Source organism: Phascolarctos cinereus, unplaced genomic scaffold (genome assembly GCF_003287225.1).
Source record: "Phascolarctos cinereus isolate Bilbo 61053 unplaced genomic scaffold, phaCin_HiC Scaffold_4;HRSCAF=312, whole genome shotgun sequence".
Lineage (NCBI taxonomy): Eukaryota > Metazoa > Chordata > Mammalia > Diprotodontia > Phascolarctidae > Phascolarctos > Phascolarctos cinereus.
The window spans coordinates 15,512,822-15,533,376 of NW_027555847.1; the positions used below are offsets into that span (position 1 = coordinate 15,512,822).

A 20,555-nucleotide genomic window follows, 5' to 3' on the forward strand; every position below is an offset into this window, starting at 1 on the left:
TGAGGCTTTTAAAGTCAAGCCATACAGCCAGTAAGTAACTGAGGCAGGAATTTGACCTCAAGTCTCCTGATTCCAGGTCCAGGATGCTAACCACTACACCACATTACCTCTCTGAGAGCTAGGTCTTGGTTTTTCAGGTAATAACTGCAATGAAACTCACAAAAACAATCTAATTAGAGTTTTTATGATGTTTAAGGAGCCCTGGAAGTCACCCTGATGCTGATATAGTCAGTGAAGCCTCCTTAGCACATGTTGGGCTGCAAGGATCACACTGGGCATCTCCAAGGAGGAATGAAATTGTAGCTCCCAATGGCTAGCTCAGCTTAGCTAGTGAGGCCCCAAGGATGCAGTCTCTCTTAATATTCCTAATGAGATTCTTAAGTGATCTCTCTTCTGGCAAGGAAACCATTTTCTGTCTCTATCCTACTCTTACTTCTCTCCCTTCCTAGCTGGCTTGCTCACTAGACTTGCTACTTGGTAATGGTCTCTACCTAGAGACCTGAATATTTCCTTATGGGAAGAAATCAGAGCCATAACTATGGTGGAGTAGTAAGGGCTTTAGCCCTGAGCACAAAAAAATTAACACATACACTGTCTCCAGCAGCTTAGAAATAACTGAGTTTAGCAACAATTAAGTGAGAATAAAGGAAAGAACTATACCTATGATTTCGTTGGTATAGAGAAATCTTGGATGAGGAAACTCCTTCTGCCAATGCAGTCTGGCACCTTCTTTCCACCTTATACTTGTGGAAAATTGCTTGGCAACAATGAAAAGTTCTTTGCCCAGAGCCACACAGTCAGTATGTATCAGAGGAAGGTCTTGAATCCAGGCCTCCTTGTCTCTTAGGCTGGCTCTCTATTCATTGTGCTGTGACACCTAAGAACAATCAGTTAAAACAGGAAGGTATGCCTTCTCATGGGGTGCAGGAGGCCTGGGCAGGAGCAAGAAAGAGAATTTGGTATTCAGAATTTTTAAAAAAATGTTAAATTTTTAAAAATATAATTGGAAAATATTTAATGAAATAATTTTTATGTAGGTATACACACACATATTTAAAAACAACAAACTAGATGTTCCCACCTATAAACTGCTTATTCCCCCTGCTACTTTATTGATTCTATCTCAAAAATTCTTCCTCTTCCTCTTCTTCTTCTTCTTCCTCTTCTTCTTCTTCCTCTTCTCCTTCTCCTTCTCCTTCTTCTTCTTCTTCTTCTTCTTCTTCTTCTTCTTCTTCTTCTTCTTCTTCTTCTTCTTCTTCTTCTTCTTCTTCTTCTTCTTCCTCCTCCTCCTCCTCCTCCTCTTCCTCCTCTTCCTTCTTCTTCCTTCTTCTTCCTTTTCCTACTCTTCTTCATCTTCATCATCCCATAGAATAGAAGCTCCTTGAGGCCAAGGGCTATTTCTTTTTTTGTCTGCATCCTCAATGCTTAACACAGTGCCTGGTATATAATAGATACTTGATAAATCCTTATTAAATGAATCATTAGCACATATTTACAGAGCTCTTAATGATATTTTACATTTAGGGTTTGGGGCTTTGGGGTCCTTTCTAAGGGTTGCATCCATATACATTAAGGAAGTTTGTCTATAGTTTTCTTTCTCTGTTTTTGCTCTTCCTGGTTTAGGTATCAAAACCATATCTGTATCATAAAAGAAATTTGGTAGGACTCCTATTTTACCTATTTTTTCAAATAGTTTATATGGTACTGGGATTAATTGTTCCTTAAATGTTTGGTAGAATTCATTTATAAATCCATCTAGTTCTAAGGATTTTTTCTTGGGGAGCTCATTGATTGCTTGTTCAATTTCTTTTTCTAAGATTGGTTTATTTAAGTATTCTATTTCCTCTTCTGTCAATCTGGGAAATTTATATTTTTATGAATATTCATCATTTCACTTAAATTATTGGTTTTGTTGAGGTTTAGGGGTCTTAGGGGTGCTGGGACTCTGAAATCATAACATGTGGGTCCTGCCCAAATGAATTCAACCCAAGCCTTCTTTCAGCCAAAGACAAAGTTTATTAGAATATCCACCATATTGGCCAGACTCTTAAGGAATCTGAACATTACTAAGTGATTGGCTAGATTTTAAGAATCTGAGCACCTTAAGAGAGACAAGGCGTACCTGATATACAGAAAGACTGTGGGAGGGATCCAGGAGTGGCCAAGTAGTTTGGAGTGACTGGAGGAAGGGCCTAAGGGAAGATCTGGATGGGAGTGGCCAGTAAACTGCCGTGAACAGAATGCCAGGGATCTAGACCACATAGTCTCCTGAACCCAGGGAGAATGGAGTCTAGACAGGATTAAAAGTGGGAAGTGGCCAGGGGCAATTGGGAGGTAACAGAACAGAACTGGGAGATAGGTTTTAGCCACAATGAAAGACTAGTTGATAGAATTATAACCTCAGAGATTTGGCCATGTGGGAAAATCCAGGGTTTTTCCTTTTTGGGGTCCAGATCCCATCCTCATCAGTTTTACTGGCATTTAATTGGACAAATTAACTACTAATAATTGCTTTAATTTCATCTTCATTGGTGGTGCATTCACACTTTTAATTTTTGATATTGGTAATTTGGTTTTCTTCTTTCTTTTTTAAATCAAATTAGCTAATGGTTTGTTTATTTTGTTGGGTTTTTTCCCCCATAAAACCCGCTCCTGGTTATATTAGTTTAATTTTTTTTAACTTTCAATTTTATTAATCTCTCCTTTGATTTTCAGGATTTTCAATTTGGTGTTGAATTGGTGTGGCAATTAAAAAGTTTTGAGAGACATAGTTTCTAAGTAATTTAATCATTTTATTAATAAGGCTGGCACCTTATTAATAGAACAGAGGTCATTTGGCCATTTCTCTTATAACAAAGACAATTGTGGTGGTGGGCTCACAGTTTATATATCTTTGGAAGAGTAGGTGTACAATGAGGGGATGAGAATGATGTCATGTTACCCCTGGACAGAGAAACAATCTCTAGACTACCCCTGGCCTTGAACTATCTAGACAAAAGGATCTATCTCCACCTAAGCTTGAGTAGAATACAATGGGCTTCCCCACTTTATACTAAATTTCTTGTAAGGTTGGGTTGATTTGACCAAGATTGAGGAGAGTTAATTCAATCTCATTATCAATAATGTCTTTCAAGAGATTGTACTTCTGGGGCAGTTAGGTGGTGCAGTGGATAGAGCACTGACCCTGAAACAGGAGAACCTGAGTTCAAATCCAGCCTCAGACACATAACACTTACCAGCTGTGTGACCCTGGGCAAGTCACTTTAATCCCATTGCCTAGCCAAAAAAAAAAAATTTAAAAAGAATTAAAAAGAGACTGAACTTTTAAAATCAGTACTTTGGAAGAAGAGAAGAGCTCTTAATCTCCCCAAATGATTAGTTATTAATAATCATTTCTCATATTGGAGATTCTAAATTTATTCTTTATCTAGTTTTTTTTTTGTTTAATTGCATACCGATTTGTTCTGTTTCTCTTTTTCATTGATGTACACATTTAGAGATATAAAATTTCCACTAAGTACTGCATTGGCTGAATCCCATAAATTTTGATATGTTGTCTCATTGTTATTATTCTCTTTAATGAAGTTATTGATTGATTCTATGATTTGTTCTTTGACCCACTCATTCTTTAGGATTAGATTGTTCACTTTCCAGTTCATTTTAAATTTATGCTTCCACTGCCCTTTATTGAACATAATTTTTACTGCATTTTGATCTGAAAAGAATCCATTTAATATTTCTGCTTTTCTACATTTAATTGTGTTTTTATGCTCTAATACATAGTTATTTTTTATGAAGGTGCAATATATTGCTGAGAAAAGGTATACTCTTTTCTATGTCTATCATATCTAATTTTTCTTTAAAAATTTTTTTTATTAATTTATTTTGATTTATCAACAATCACTTACATAAGTTTTTGAGTTTTAAATTTTTCTCCTCTTCCCTCCCCCCCTCCTCAAGATGGCATGCAATCTGATATAGGCTATACATATACATTCCTATTAAACATATTTTCACATTAGTGATATTGTAAGGAAGAGTTAGAACCAATAGGAGGAGCCACCAGAAAGGGGAAACAAAACAAAACAGAAGAAAAAAATACCAATATTATGCTTCAATCTCTAATTTTTCTAAGATTCTAATCATCTCCTTAATTTCTTTCTTATTTTGTGGTTACATTTATCTAGCTCTGAAAGGGGAGTTGAGGTTCCCCACTAGTATAACTTTACTATTTCCTCCTCTAATTAATTTAACTTTTCTTTTAAGAATTTGGATGCTGTGCCATTTGGGGGGTGTGTGTGTGTGTGTGTGTGTGTGTGTGTGTTCATATATATCTATCTCTATATCTATCTCTATATCTATATTTGGTACTGATATTCCTTCATTGTCTATGGTGCCCTTTAATCAAGATGTAGTTTCCCTGCTTATCTTAATATATATCATATGTATAATATATAAATATATATCTTAAATATATAGACCTTAATTAGGTCTATTTTTGCTTTTGTTTTGGCTGAGATCATGATTGCTATCCCTGCCTTTTTTACTTCAACTGGAACACAATAGATTCTGCTCCAGCACTTGACTTTTATTCTGTGTCTCTATTTCAAGTGTGTTTCTCCTAAACAATATATTGTTGGATTCTAGTTTCTAATTCATTCAGCTATCCATTTAAATGTTATAGGTGAGTTCATCCCATTCACATTCACAGTTGTCATTACTAACTCTGCATTTCCTTCCATCCCATTTTATTCTCTTTATCTTTCTCTTTTTCTTTTTACCCTGTCCTTCCTATAAAATCTGTTTTGCTACAGACTACTGCTTTTCTTTATCCACTCTCTCTTTATCATCTCCCTTTCTCTTATCCCTTTCCCCTCCTACTTCCATAAAGAGTAAGATAGATTTCTATACCCAATTAAGTGTGTATATATGTGTGAATGTACATCTTTATCTACCTAATTTCTGCCTTTGAACCAATTTAAATGAGAGTGTTGCCTACCACCCTCACACCACTTTCCCCTCCACTGTAAAAGCTCTTGCTTGCATGCCTCTTCTATGTGAGATATTTTTTTCTATTCTTTCTCTCCCCCCCTTCTCCCAGGACATCTCTCTCTCTCTCTCACTATATATATATATATATATATATATATATATATACACATATATATATATGCACACACATACATATATGTGTGTGTGCATGTGTGATTTACTCACTTTCTTTCTCCCTCTCACTTACACATATTTATATGTATGTGTATGTGTGTACATATGTGTGTGTGTGTATACACTCACATATGAATGACTCACTCCTGTGTCCTCTATGTAGAATCCTTCAACTGCCCTAATAATAATAAAGTTCTTAGAGGTTAGGTGTACCATTTTCCAATACGAGAATGTAAACAGTTTAACCATACTGAGTTCCTTAAGATTTCTCTTTCATGTTTACCTTTTTATGCTTCTCTTGTATCTTTTCTTTGAATGTCAAATTGTCTATTCAGCTCTGGTCTTTTCATCAAGAATGCTTGTAAGTTCTCTATTTCATTAAATATCAAATATCAAAAAATATTAAATATTTTTCCTTGAAGGATTATACTCCGTTTTGCTTGGTGTGTTATTTTTGATTATAATCCTAACTCTTTTGCTTTCTGGAATATCATATTCTAGGCCTTCTACTCCTTTAACATGGTAGCTGCTAAATCTTGTGTGATCCTTACTATGGCTCACAGTAGTTGAATTGTTTCTTTCTGAATGCTTATATTATTTTCTTTTTTGATGTGGGAGCTCTAGAATTTGGGTATAATTTTTCTGGGAGTTTTCATTTTGGGGTCTCTTTGGTAAGTTCTTTCAATTTCTATTTCACCCTCTGGTTCTAGAATATCAGGTTAGTTTTCCTTTATAATTTCTTGAAATATGATATCTAGGCTCTTTCTTTAATCATAACTTATCTCTCCTTCATCTATTTTCCAGGTCAGTTGTTTTTGTGATAAGATATTTGACACTTTCTTCTATTTTTTTTCATTCTTTAAATTTTATTTTATTGTTTCTTGATGTCTCATGGAGTCACTGTTGCCCACTTACCCAATCTAATTTTTAAAGAGTTATTTTTATCAGTAATTTTTGTACATTGTTTTGCATTTGACAAATTCTGCTTTTTTAAAGTATTATTTTCTTCAATATTTTTTGTACCTCTTTTACCAAGCTGTTGTCTTTTCATATTTTTTCCTTGCTCTTATTTCTTTACCTATTTTTTTCTCTCCAGCTCTTATTTTATGTTTAAAATACTTTTTTAGCTCTTTCAGGAATTCTTGTTGGGCTGGTGTCCAGATCCCAAATAGCTATTTTGACTTCATTATCTTCTTCTGACTTTGTGTCTTGATCTTCCCTGGCATCATAGTAGACTTTTATGGTCAGGTTATTTTTTGTTGCTATTGTTTGCTTATTTTTCCAGCCTATTTCTTGACTTTGAATTTATGTTCAAGTTGGACTCTGTTCCCTATATGGGGAATGTCACAAGCTTTGGACTTTTTCTGCACTGCTGTTTTCAGAGCTAGTTCTGTAGATTTGGCAATTTTCAGTGATTCCAAGGTGGTGTGATCTGGGGAGAGGTGTGGCCATTGCTTTCTTGGCATCTGCTCTGGTCCTTACCCAGGAACAGTCTCTGCTCCCTTGGGACTGGAAGTGATACTGATTCTCAGAGCCTCTTCTCCCTTGAACTTGACCCATAAGTGGGTATAGGCAATGAAATGCCAAAGAGTTTATAGTCCTGCATCCAGTGTTAGTGCAGGGGTCCCCTGTAATCTCTTTCTGACCAGTTGCCAGGTCCCCTTACTATCTCTAGCTTGAGAGTGCCTGAAGCTGCTGCTGCTTCTGTCACCACCACTTAGTCCCACCACTGTTGTTGCATCCACAGCTGCTCTGGGCCAGCTTCTACCCTGAGGTCACAGATCTCTCCTTCTGACCTCCAAAGTTGTGTTGGGCTGGAAGAAGATCTCACTCTGACCTTTTGTTGGCTCTGCCACTGCAGAACTTGATTTGAGGCATTATTTTAAAGTTGTTTAGAATATTGAGAGAGCTCAGCTGAGTGTTTCCTCTACTCTGCCATCTTGCCTCTGCCCTCTAATTTATTTTCTAAAAATCTTATTTTTATTGAAATCTTTTGCTTTTAGAAAATATTCATTTTCAAATGTATTCTTCCCCTCTCCCTTTACCAGCAACTCACCCCTAAAGATTAAAGAATTAAAAAGCAAGGAAAAAAAGAACAGATCAGTTACTTTCTACCAATTGGAGAAGCATCCAGAGCCTTCCCCTATTGTGACTAATACCCCTGCATTTCTCTTTCTCTATAGGTATGTTTTCACGGGTATTTACACATTTGAATCCTTAATAAAAATATTGGCCCGAGGATTTTGTCTGAATGAATTTAGCTACCTTCGAGATCCATGGAATTGGCTGGATTTTAGTGTGATTTCCCTGGCGTAAGTAATTCTTATGAATGCACATATACATATGTGCACATGTGAATACATGTGAACTCATAGGACAAAAACTTTGGGGAGAGAATTTAAGCTCCTTGAGGGTGGGGATTATTCCATTTTTGTCATTGTCACCCCAGGGCTTAGCAAAGTACCTGCCCAGAACAGGTACTAAAAATATTCTTTTTTATTGAATAATTCTCATTTTCAAATTCTATTAAGGTGATTGGGCCTTCTTTCTCGCCTACTGGGCTAAAGTCATTCTAGTGTGGTCACTGTAGTAAAATTTAGTTTTTTCCATCAAAAAAAAAAAAAGGCTGCCCTGGGCATGAAAAGGGGCAGATAGGTGGCTTAAGAAATAGAGAGCAAGGCCTGCAGTCATGAAGACCTGAGTTCAAATCTGGCCTCAGATTCTGACTAGCTGTATGATTCTGGGCAAGTCACTTAAACCTCTTTGCCTCAGTTTCCTCATCTGTAAAATGAGCTGGAGAAAGAAATGGCAACCATTTCAGTATCTTTGCCAGTAAAACCCCAAATGGGGTCACAAAGAGTTAGACATGACTGAAAATGACTGAACAAAGGACATGACAAAGAGAAGGAATGGGACAAGGAGAGTGTGTTGGGAGAAGTTAAAGGTTTGATGGTAGTTTGTGGGAAAGAGATAATATAGCATCTTGTGCTGGCCTTGGAGTAAAGAAGGGACAATACTCTTCCTTTGGTGCAGACTAGCTATGTGACCCTAGGCAAGTTATTTAAGCTCTCTGTGCCCCAGGCAACTCCCTAAAACAATCCATTATGGAGGACTTCTTTTGCACCAGGAGTGCCCCTCTTGCCAATGTAATCACAGTAGTGGTCTGAATCTAGAAACAAAAACTAAGGTCTGTGATAGGATCATAAGATCAAAGGTCCAAAACTGGAAGGGACCAACAGGGCTCAGAGTTTGATGCTTCATTTGACAGATGAGACAACTGAGGCCCAGGGCCCAACGTTACTCAGGTAGTGAGTAGTAGAGCCAGAATTTGAATCCAGATCCCCACACACAAATCCAGCATTATTTCCTTCTTATCCCATCCTGTGGCTGTCATCAGAAACCACACAAGATGAGAAGGTAGGGAGATAGTTTGTCCACCGGGGCGATTACATGGGCCCACTGGAGGATAGAAGCAAAGATGGGATCCAACAGTCATAAAGGTCCTGCCTTCGAAGGGTGGGTCAAGAGGATCTCCAAGCACCTGGGTCAAGAGAGTACCCCAGCACTTAACATTACAATGGATGTTGAATAGGTACCTGGGAATTAGCAGTAAAAAAGCCACCAGGGGCTCAATCCCCATTCATTTGACTAGATGACCTAAACGTCTTCAATATATGAGATAATATTAGTACAACTGGCACATGGTAGGTGCTTAATAAATGTTTGTTCCCTTCTTATCCCTCTTCATATCAAATTCCATTTCAACAAGCATTTATTAATCACCAACTCTGTGCCAGGCATTGTATATTTTGTGTCCCTAGGGACACAAAGACAAAAACTAAGCAGACATCTGTGTCAAAATAAGAGACAGTTTAGGAACCACAGAAGCCTCTTAAGCAGGTTAGTGTTGCAGTCATCTGTTCTTCAGGATTATCCTTTTGGCAACTGTATGTGGGATGGTCTGGGGAGGGGGGAGACGGGAGCAAAAGTACAATGAGGAGGCTCCTGTGATGGGTAAGAGTCAAGACAGACAGCATCGGTCAAGGCCTGGAGAGCAGAGAGTGCAGCATGGACAGCCCTGGGATATCACAAATCAAATTCACGTTCCTTCCCCAGAACATGTTCTCTTCTACAGCATTCGAACACCCCACAAATCCAGCTCGTTGCCAAACCTCGTCATTTCTACCTTCACAACGCTTCTCCCTCCATCACCCAGCCATGGTCCCAGGAGATTCCCATTCCCTGTCCCTTAGGCAGGGCCTTCTGCCTCCAGTCTCTCCCCACTCTAGTCCAACCTCCCATCAGCTACAAAGTGATCTTCCTAAAGCGCAGGTCGAACCATGTCACCCCCTTTCGCAATAAATTCTAATGGCATCCTCTTACTCCAGCATCAAAAAGAAAGTCTTTTGTTTGGCATTTAAAACCTTCCTAACCTGGCCCCTTCCTACATTTCTAATCTTCTTACACTTTACTCCCCTCCGCAAATTCTTCAATCCAAAACATTCTAGACCACCTGCTGGTCCTCACACATGACACTCCCTCTCCAGTCTCCTTGGTATTAGCTGTTGTCCTCCATGTCTAAAAGGCTCTCCCTTCTCTCCTTGACCTCCTGACATCCTGGACTTCCTTCTAGCTAAGGTCAAACACCCCCTTCTACAGAAGACCTTTCCCAGTCTCCTCCAGATGCCCCTACTTCTCTAAGGCTACCTTCTGTCTATTCATCTATTCTGTATATCTCCAGTGTGTAGTTGTTTGCATGTTGTCTCTCCCTGCCATGAGCTCTTTGACGGCAGGGACTGTTTTCGCCTTTTCTGGTACGTAATAACCATTTAATAAATGTTTGTTGACTGACTGATTGCTTTGACATGGCAGGTACATTGCTGAAGTTACAGACCTGCGTGGGGTTTCAGCTCTGAGAACTTTCAGAGTGTTCCGGGCTCTGAAAACAGTTTCAGTGATCCCAGGTAAGGAGGTGGAACTTCTTGTCAAGCAAGCATCTAGGTATCCAAAGGAAACTGGCAACTCACTTACTAGGAGCTTGGTCACCTCCTACCGTTGAACAGTCTGGGAACCAGGGAAGGGCTGGTTGGGGGCTAGGGAGAGGGGGCTGTGATGAAGCCTGCCCTCATCCAGGGACTTCCCTCTTCCCAGGGTGGCTTCAGTGCCCATTCCCTGTGTCAGGCCAGCCTGCCCAAACTTATCAGAATTGTCAGCACAGAGTTAGAGCTGGACAGGACCATCTGAGTGATGACTGCTAGCCTGATGGGCCATGAGTTGAAACTTCTTTTCTCAAAAGCATCAGGGCACAGTGGACAAAGCCCTGGCCCTGGAGTAAGGAAGACAGGATTGAGATTTGACTCTGACACTTACTAGGTGTGAGACCCTGAGCAAGGCTGAGCCTCAGTTTCCTCATCGGCAATATTTATTTATCAGGGTTGTTGTGAGGTTTAGGTGGGATTCTGGTAGAGGAGCATGCCACCTCTTTAAAATGCTGTATTAACACCTGCTATTGTTATTGTTGTATATCTTTACCACTATCCTTATTATTATTTCATTCTTCCATTGTCATCAATGGAGTTCATATAGAAATGGTCCTGGGACAAGTTTCCCTCCTGCCTTCATGCTTTCCTACTTAATGGTCTTTGCACAAGTGGTTAAAATAAGTGTGGGGTTGGGGGTTTTTTTTTTTGTTGTTGTTATTTGGATTTGGATTAAAAACAATGATCTGTAAGCTTATCCTCTGTAGGCCATGAAAACAGCCTCAACTGCTCAGAAGATGATGTGTATCTCATCCTGCTCCCACATGTTTTTTATTATGATTATTTACCTTAATGGGGGGGTCCTACAGATGGATCACAAGATACAGAAACTTTGACTCTTGAGCTGCCAATGGGCTATGGGTTTTCCAACAATGCATGGTCTTGGCTAGGGCTTAAGTGTCAATGTGACCTTCCTGATAAAACACAACTGCTATTTTGGCCAAATGGCAATAAATTACAGCTCTTTTGGCAATCTTATCCATGAGACTTAGGAGCCTCAGGGTCCAGACACAGAAAAGCCCCCATCAGTGAGGACAGCCTCAATATTCCAGAGACAAAGTAGAGCTCTGAGACCAAAGCTTGATCTGAAATTCCTCACTCTCTTCTCTGGGTTCTGGGATCGTGGGTCGCCATTGCCTCCCACTTTCTATAGGGCCAAAGAAGGTACAAGTTTCAGTGCACCCTCGAGATTATCTACTTCAGGAGTTCTTAACCTTTTTTGTGTTGTGGACTCCTCTGATAGAATAATGTTTTCAAATTCACAAAATAAAATACAGATTACAAAGGAAACAAATTTTATTAAAATACAGTTATGGAAAATTTTTAAATAAGAAAACAAGTTCATAGACCCCAGGTTAAGAACCACTGAGCTGGTCCAAGTACTTCATTTTCCAGATGAGTCATTTATCCAAGGCCAGGCAGTTGGTAAGTGGCCAGGGTTACCAGCTCCCAGCTCAGGGTTCTGTGCCAAGCTGTTTCCCCTATTAGCAGAGACTGATTAAGTTCATTAAAGGGGAAAAAAATTGAATAAATATCAATCTTTTGCTATAGATGGGTGTTCTCTGTGACTCACTGTAGATGCTGGGGTCTTATGCAAATTACCTGCAAATCAATGCTCATTTTGACAGTGAGGAAGGAGGCCCATAATAGGAACCAGAGGTTTACTGATTGATTAATTGATTGATTGAGGTCATTCGGAGAGATTGAAGTAAAAGTGAAAGAAATGGAATTACCTGCATCCATTCTTTCAGCAAACACCCCTCCTGGCCTTGGACCAGAAAGCTGGGATGAGGAAGGAGTTCATATTGTTCAGATAACTGTATGAAGTACGTACATACCCCCAGACTGAGCCATCTTGATGCTTGCCACATGTGTCGCAAAATGGCCCTGGAGCAAGCATTAAGAAGCATCAGGAGGGTGAGAGACCCCAGGACAAAAACACCTTGGCAAGAAGAGACCCCGGGCTGTGAGATGCTGCCCCAGGGTAGCCTGGAGCAGGCTGACCTGAGGCATAGGCTCTACAAGTACACCACCCAGTATCTTCTTGTTTTCACTGACTGTTCTTGCTCTTCACATGCGATGCTCCCTTCTGCCACTGGCAGGAAGGAAGGAGGAATCACCCAGTCGTCCCACCCTAGTTACAGCACTGGAAGCACTTCATGCAATTTCCACGTTGAAAGGTCAGGCTTTCTTTCTGCTCCGGGGCCTCTAAGGTGCTGTTCCTTGATCTCCCCAGGCTTAAAGGTCATCGTGGGTGCCCTGATCCACTCGGTGAAGAAGCTCGCGGATGTGATGGTGCTGACAGTCTTCTGCCTGAGCGTCTTTGCGCTCGTGGCCCTGCAGCTCTTCAAGGGAAACCTCAGGCACAAATGCACGAAGAACTGCACATTTCTTAACGTGACCAGCGATCTCTATGGTGAAAACAAGACATGGGATTTCTGCAAAAATGACCCCGGTAAATCTGCCTGGCACTTGAAAGCCCCTTTGTGCTTTATTTTTACCACATTGCTCTTGGCATTGCTAAAACACGACCTTGAAGTCCTAAATAAGGCCTAATAATGGGATGGAAAGAACACTGAATAGGTAGAACCATAACTAGGGCAGGACAACTGGGGCATTGACCCAATTTGCCAAAATTTATAGGAAACCTACAGTATTGTCCCATAGGAAATTTCTTCCCTCCAGAGGCCATATCTTCCACCTTCTTGGTAGTGACCAGTGCTTTGGCAGTATAGAAAACACCTGGTGTATCTGGGTACATTTCTCCCTACATCTTCACCCACCATCATGGCCAAATTTCAGGTGAGCTCCTTCTACCCATCGCTAACCCTTTCTCCAGGGCTCCAAATTCTTCAATATGGTCCTGCCCAAAGACATATCATAACATCTCTTCCAGCCTCAGTATTTCCTTCTGTAAAATGGGTGGGGGGGGGAGCAGTAGACTAGATGATCCCTGAGGTCTCTTCTAGGTCTGACATCCTATGACCCTATAATAAGGATATTCCCAAAGAGCACAATTCCTTTTCAACATGTGAACTTGCCCTAAGGACTTTCTCTCTCATTGTCTGTGACGACTGTGTCATGAATTTAAGGTAAATGGCAATGAGAGGAATGTGGAACATTGAGACAGGTGAAGATGAACTTCTTCAATTGAATGAATTTTGAAGATGGCCCTTTTGCTATCTGGGAAATAACTATTTGAAATGATGAGAGTGCACACCCTGTCCTTGGCTTTTCTGGGTTCACATCCCTTCCCTTTTCCTCATCTTACAAGATCTCTAAATGCAGTAGTCTGGAAGAGATCAAGTAAGGCTCCTTCATTTCACAGACAGGGAAACTGAGGCCAGAGATGTGAATCAGCTTACCTAAAGTCACAAGCCAGTAGCAGAGCAGGGTTTTAAACCCAGATTTTCAAATCCAGAACTCCACAGTGTCTTCCTTCAGCAGCCAGACCCTCAGATGGTTTCAGATACCATGTTCCATGACAACCAAGTGGAAGGAGAATCTGAAAAGTAAGAGAATCAAGGGCAGAGTCTGCTTCCTGTTCCTCTCAGGCATGGAGGAAGAGAGATAACTGTTTAATTCATTCATTCATTCATTCATTCATCCATTCACCCATTCAACAAATATCCCATAGAATGGAAACTCCTTGCAATCAGGCATTATTGAGTTCTTGTCTTTGTGTGCCTAGTGCCTAGCATAGTATCTTGCCACATAGTCTGGTTTAAATAAAGACTAGTTGGATTGAATTGAAGTACCAACTGTAAACTTGGCAGTGTGCTAGAAACTGAGGATACAAAGATAGATACAAAATGGTGTCTTCCCTCCAAGAGATTATATTCAACTAGGGGAAGGGAAACTATACTATGAACACAAAGAAGTATAGAGAAGTTGAGAGTTTCAGGTTTGGTTTGTTTCATGAGCCACACGTGCAGCATTTTAGTAGAAATGAGATAAAAAATCTCAGTCTCTAAGGCTGAAATCAGCTTTCAGTCTGTTCAGTTAGAAAGTTCTGTACTGGCCAAATGTGTAGACTTAGACTCTTGGAATGACCAAGTTGGGAGGGACTTTCATCTTCAACATGTAGCCCAGCCTGCCTGGGAACCAGTAGTTAAATAGGCTGAACAGTGTTGGACCTTCTTTTCACTCAATATCGATGATTATTTTTGAGAGGGTGTGTGAGTGGATTATATATAGATTATTTTCATAATGAACAATTAATTCTTGGTTGGTAGTGCATATGTGAAATTCATCCTCAAGTCCAAACCCAATAATAGGGGCCCTGCTCCAACGCATCAGACCAAACTGGGAAGCCTGCCAATGGCATGCTAGTGCCTAATGTTCAGATGGCATGGGGAGGGCAAAGGGTGGGGATGGGACTGTGAAATGATAGAGATCCATGCTTACATTTCACAGGGAATCTTGTGGGGATGAGCAAGGGAGGTTCAGTCAACAAATATTTATAAAGTGTTCATACATAGAAAGCACCTAATGTATGCATTTCCATTCATTCATTCATTTATTTAAAGTACCTCCTATGTGCCTAGCACATGGCTAGACACTGGGGAATAGCACCTGCCCTCAAGGAGCTTATATTCTACATATCAAGGAAAAGTCAGGTGCCCAGATGTCTGAAGCATTTGGAGGGGCTGGGAAGATGTGTCATATGGAAGAGATGATAAGTCTTGGAGGGCAAAGGAGAAAAGGAAAAAAACCAGCAGGTAACAGGCTTAGAGGCTCCAAACAGTCCGTCAGTCAACAAGCATTTATTAAAATCCTCTTTTGTGCCAGGCTCTGTATCACATGCTGAAGTACAAAGAAAGGAAAAGGCAGTTGGGAGACAGCCTTCAAATCACTAGGTACACACAAGATAAATTGGAGATAATCCATGAAATTGGCAGCACTAACAATAAAGGGTATCAGGAAAGGCTTCTTGCAGATGGTGAGATTCTACCTGGGACTTGAGGAAAGCCTAGGAAGCCAGAGGTAAAGATGAGAAGGAAGAGAATCTCAGGCCCAAACTTTGTATTTTCACTCCTACAGAGCAGTAGGAGGCCTAAGGGACTAGAAGAGGCCTATTTGAGGGCTAGGGTCACATCCACAGAAAGGATCCTAGGCCCTAAGTTGTAGACGAGTGGACTAAATGCCTCCCCATTGTTTTATCATCTACTTAGCCCAGAGGTGGTCAATCACAGAGAAATTGACACCATTTCCCTGTGGACAAGCAGCAAAATGCAGGTCTCCCACTCAGCTGACCTTGGATAGCTCCTGAGATCACCGCCTTTGGCGTGGATTGTCCAAACCTTGGACAGCTCCTATATAGTGCATAAGCAAATGTTATCCCTTTTGGTTGTAATTCAAAAAAACAAATCTTAACACAAATCTACAGGCCTCAGCTTTCTGCTGCCCACTTCTACTTTCCCCTGGGCAATCTAAAGTTCCCAAACACCAGCCTCCTTTTTTGCGCCTCTGGCCCTAAGTCTGTCCAAACATATCTGCTAATGCTTCATCCTCACTCCTTCTGAGTGAATTCCAAATCTGCGATCATACTGATAACTCACATTTCTAGAGTGCTTTGAGGTTTATCATGCTTATTCCTCAGAATAACCCGATATGATACACAACACAAGTACTTTTGCCCCCATTTTCCAGATGGCAAAATTGAAGCCTGGAGAGATTAACTGTCTTGTCTGTGGTCATTCCACGAGTGTTGGAGCTAGGATTTGAACCCAGGTCTTTGTTGACTCTAAACTGAGTCCCCTTTGCATTATACGAAGTTGCTGATGTTATGTACTCTGAACATTTTGTATTGATAATAACAATAGCACTTCAAGGTTGACAAAGCACTTTACATGTATCTCAGTTTGATGGCTCTATGCAAACAAAAAAGTACACAAATGATGCATTATTTATATAGCCACTTTAATGTACCATCCCATTCATTCCCAAAGATTCTCTGGAGAATCTGAGTTCTTTGGCTCTTAAATGGTCAGTGGGGGAGGGTGCAGAAGTTTCTCGAAGGCCTGATCTCCTTCTTTTCCATGTTGTGCAGATTACTTGGTGTACAAGAATGGCACAAAGGATTACCTACTCTGTGGCAATGGCTCCGAAGCTGGGTGAGTAGATGTCATGCAGAAATGTGCCATTCATTCATTCAACAAATGGGTCTTGAACCCCTACCATGGGCAAGGTCCTGATCCAGGGACACAGGAGACGCAGAGATGACTATGGCCTTGGTCTTGCACTCTAAGAGCTTATGGTCTGAGGGGAGAGCTAAGACTTGGGCCAAAGGAGGTAGGGAGGAGGAGGGAAGGGATGAACTCATAGGCTGCTTCTTTCTGACCTAATACCGCAGTTATGGAGATAGTTATAGAACAGAAGGAACCCACAGAGCCTGGAAACATTAGTGGTCAGCCTGAGCCATCCACCAGCTCAGATTGAGATGACTTGCCAGGAAGGCTGAGAATTGTACTAGGTATTCTGGGCCATCCACCAGCTCATAGTACAGTGAGCTATACAATGACGTTAAGTCATAGTATAGGTGGCCAGTTTATAGTCTATGACCAAACTTACTGATGTTGCTTTGGAAGAAATGGGAGAAATGGGTATCCATGCAATTAACCCGTGCCCATTATTGGAGCGTGCATAATATGCTTCATAAGTGACTTCAGTATATGCTATTTCATGTTTTATGATCCTTAATCATTTGCTATGCAAAGCATAACATAACATGATGTAGTAATGAGAGAGCTGGCCTTGCCCCAGGAAGACTTGGGTTTGAGTTTCATCCACAATGCACATGGCCTTTAGGAATCTGGGAAAATCACTTTCAGTGCCCATAAGCAACTTTCTAAGACTATATCAGTTACATGGGGGTACCAACCATCACCAGTAGAGGGAGTTTTCACCTGGGAATTCACTGTACCACTAAAATCAAAGGTCCAGTGCCTAGCCTGGACATCTGTAGATGTTTATTATGCAATATACTTTTTATTTCTGGGTTATGTTTCTTTGCTAGATACACCAGTAACCAATGTTATATGTTGGCTCTTACCACGTGTGCATGTAGCATGTTTCTGTATTCAATCACTGCATACAACTTTCTGCTGTGATTCTGGGTGCTGTGTATCCAGGGGTGTGCCATAGTCAGCTTGTACTAGCTTGTAAGAGATGATTGTAAATTTCCAGTGCAAGCATTCACCTCATAAACAAGCAAATACTACAAATCAGGGCTTGACTGGTTATTCTGTTGATTGTCTAGACTTAAGAAGTGATGGAGAACATCTTAATAAAGAATAAAACAGATTAAAATGAAAAGTGTGTTTTGCATACATTTTTATAGAGCTGATTGTTAAACATTTATCAGCATACCCCTGTGTGTATTGCACTGAGATTACTGTCCTTAATTTAATGTATGCATATTGGCATATGTGCTGTTGGTTATATAGTATGTAATCTGTTAGTTGTATGCACTAATGTGAGCAGGATGCAGTTCTGGAATAAATGCAAGGGAGGAGGTATGTGCACATTTATCGAACTATATAGTTGGAGATAAGTACGTGGAGCTCTCTTATGTATTAATTTATGCTGCTTATAATATATGTTCTTCAAGTAATTGGCCAGAAGGATAAATTCTTTACTGGAAAGGGGAGACTATAGAAAGAAAACAAGGTATTTCCCTGGTCAAAATAGAGCCCTGAAGCCTGAGGGTGTGGCTGTGGCCAATATACATAATTAAGGCAGCAGTGAGGCCAGGTGGGTAGAGAGAGGACTTCTACACCCCCATTCTAGTGTCTTTTACAGGGACTGCAGATTATGACCTGAGGTGTTTGATCTGCTCAGTCACTAGGATCGAAGTAATTTCTTTGAAACTAACATTATCACTACCAACAATAACAGCTACTATTTACATAGCTTTTTAAGGCAGTGCGATTGAAGCCAAAGAGAGGAAAGAAAAGGTTTGGAATATTACTGATGGGACTGTCCCAGGGAATCCATAGAAAATGGTATGAGGGACTCTGTCACCTTAGCTAAGCATTCTTGGGGGTCTGCCATCTTTGTTAGTAGACTATCAGATTGTCTGCATTTCCACTGTTTCTTATGTAACTCAGGTTTCAAGCCAAGTCTGGAAATTTTTTGCCTGCTTTGTATACATGACTTCAGAGTGGTGGAGAGAATGTTGAGTGTAACATGAAAAATAAGGAATAGCTTTGATTAAAGTGCCAGATTCCCCTACATGTTTTCTACTTCCAAAATCTTTATTTCTTTTTCCATATGTCTCTCTGTGAAGAGAGCCTAAAATTATGTGTGTCTCTCTTATAGAAGAAATAAAGAATGTCTCTTATCTCTCAAAGTTCTTGTACTAACTCCTCCTCTTACACATCCCATCACACTCAGCATTCTACCCACCATGCCAGAATCACACGCACATAGCACATGAAACACCCCAGCATTGGCTTGAAATCCTGCTTGAAAGTAATTTCCTGCTCTATGAGACAGAAACAATGACATTTCCTTTGCTCTGGCTGCTCCAAACTCTGGTTTGAGGGACAGTCCATACCGCCATCTTGTCTTTGTGTCTGACTCCATGAGCTTTAGTGGAAGCCCAAGTTCTTGGCCTCAATGTACTCAAGTTTTTAGCCCCTTTCTCTCTGTGGCTTTTCAAAACTGAACAGATCTCCTTCTAATAATGAGACCTGACACATAGGAGTTATAAAGTGCTTTGCCATTCTGATCTCATTTGAGCCTCACCAAAGTCCTTTGAAGTATGTGGCACAGGTAGTAACTTCCCCATTTCATAAATGATGAAACTGAGGCAGCTGCTGCCAATAAGCAACAGATTCTTCTCTGAAATGAGGGAGGCACCTTGGACTGGGATGCAGCTGGTTCTCATCTGTGAGGATGGGGTAAGAAAGTAATAACTGGACATAATAACTATGTCTATGTTCATATAGATAAGAACTAGGGTCTATATGAAGGGAAAGAGGCAAAGCTTAAGGAACACATAGCCACAAAAAGTGATAAGAAATGAACATAGTCTGGAACCAAAGGAGTAAAAAGACAGCAAGATTGGTGGCAGGGCTGGGTTGGGAGGCAGAAAAGGGATCTAAGCTATTATTTCATTGGGATTGGGGAACTTCTCAAACTGATAGAGGGCAGCAAATCCTCTGCAGTTTATTCTTTTAGTAGTGATTTGCCTGGGACACTGAAGGTATCAGAGGCAGGATTTTAACCCAAGCCTTTGGAGTCTACCCTACACCATGCCCTGCTGCCTCTAAAAGTCTGTTCCTTTAGATATAGATGAGCAAAAACTACTTCTTCAGGATGTTAATAACTACAAGTCATCATTGTCACAAATGAAAGCAGAATATAAATTTCTAATTAAAGGACAGGGGCAGAAGAATGTTCATATCCCACTTTTTCACTGCAAGGAAAGACATCCCTGAAGTGGCAGTAGTCAGGCACTATAGTGAAGAGAATTCTACACTTGGAGCTGGGAAGCTCTGGATTCAGATCCTGTGTCTGGTATTTATTGGCTGTATGACCATAGACAAGCCAATCAACCTCTCTGAACCTCAGCTACCTCATCTTAAAAATGAGTTTGTTTACTCTGTATAGTCTCCAACTCAGAATTTTGGAGAGGCTCAAATGAGATGGAAAGCACTTTGTACAATTTAAAGTACTATATAAATGCCATTTTAATTTCTATTTGGATTCATCCTGGTGAAAATGGCAGAAAGGACTTTATGAGCTGGTTCTTGATGGCTCATGTCCCTGAGCCCAGAGACAATGGAAGAGTTTGACACCAGTCCTAGGCTTAGCAAAAGAAAAGTCCGAGGCTCATGGTAAATTCCTTTTCCCTCTTCTCTGCTTGGGGCAGTGACCTCAGTGAGATGATGAAGAACTTCAAACCCACCAGGCCAGAGCCATAGCTAGGAATTTTTGCATCTGAGGCAAACAATAGCATGGGAGGGAAAGCAGTCAATATCTGTGAACAAGGCAGAGTGCAGGTGTTCACTCCAGGCTGTCCTCTAGCAGCTTTTTCCTTTGACAAATTATTCTTGCCAACTAAGAGCTAAACTCTGTTGCTTCTAGCTGCCGAAGGAACTCCAAGTACAATTGTCAGTATCATATTTAAGCATTGTCAGTACAAGTAAGCATGAGCATGAACCAAGATTGCAGGCACAGCCTAGGAAAGGAACAATGAGAATGGGCATTGCCTTAGGGAGAAGTCCAGTGGGAAAGCTCCCTTCAAATGCAGCCCCCTGGGGTGGGGCCATGTTGCCTTGTCCTAATGCTGGCTCTGGACAAGGTCCTCCCAGTCTCACCTTCTGTCCTGTTGTTGCCCAC

The 20,555-nt window shown here is 40.7% G+C and overlaps 1 protein-coding gene across 1 annotated transcript in view; it reads left to right on the forward strand.

Annotated features, from left to right (window-relative positions):
• Positions 1-20,555, forward strand: part of SCN10A (sodium voltage-gated channel alpha subunit 10) — a 93,970-nt gene that overhangs the window by 7,929 nt on the left and 65,486 nt on the right. The window contains exons 4-7 of the mRNA XM_078152078.1: positions 7,350-7,478; positions 10,039-10,130; positions 12,442-12,660; positions 16,258-16,321. Coding sequence (XP_078008204.1) covers positions 7,350-7,478; positions 10,039-10,130; positions 12,442-12,660; positions 16,258-16,321 — 504 coding nt within the window. The remainder of the gene's footprint in view (positions 1-7,349; positions 7,479-10,038; positions 10,131-12,441; positions 12,661-16,257; positions 16,322-20,555) is intronic.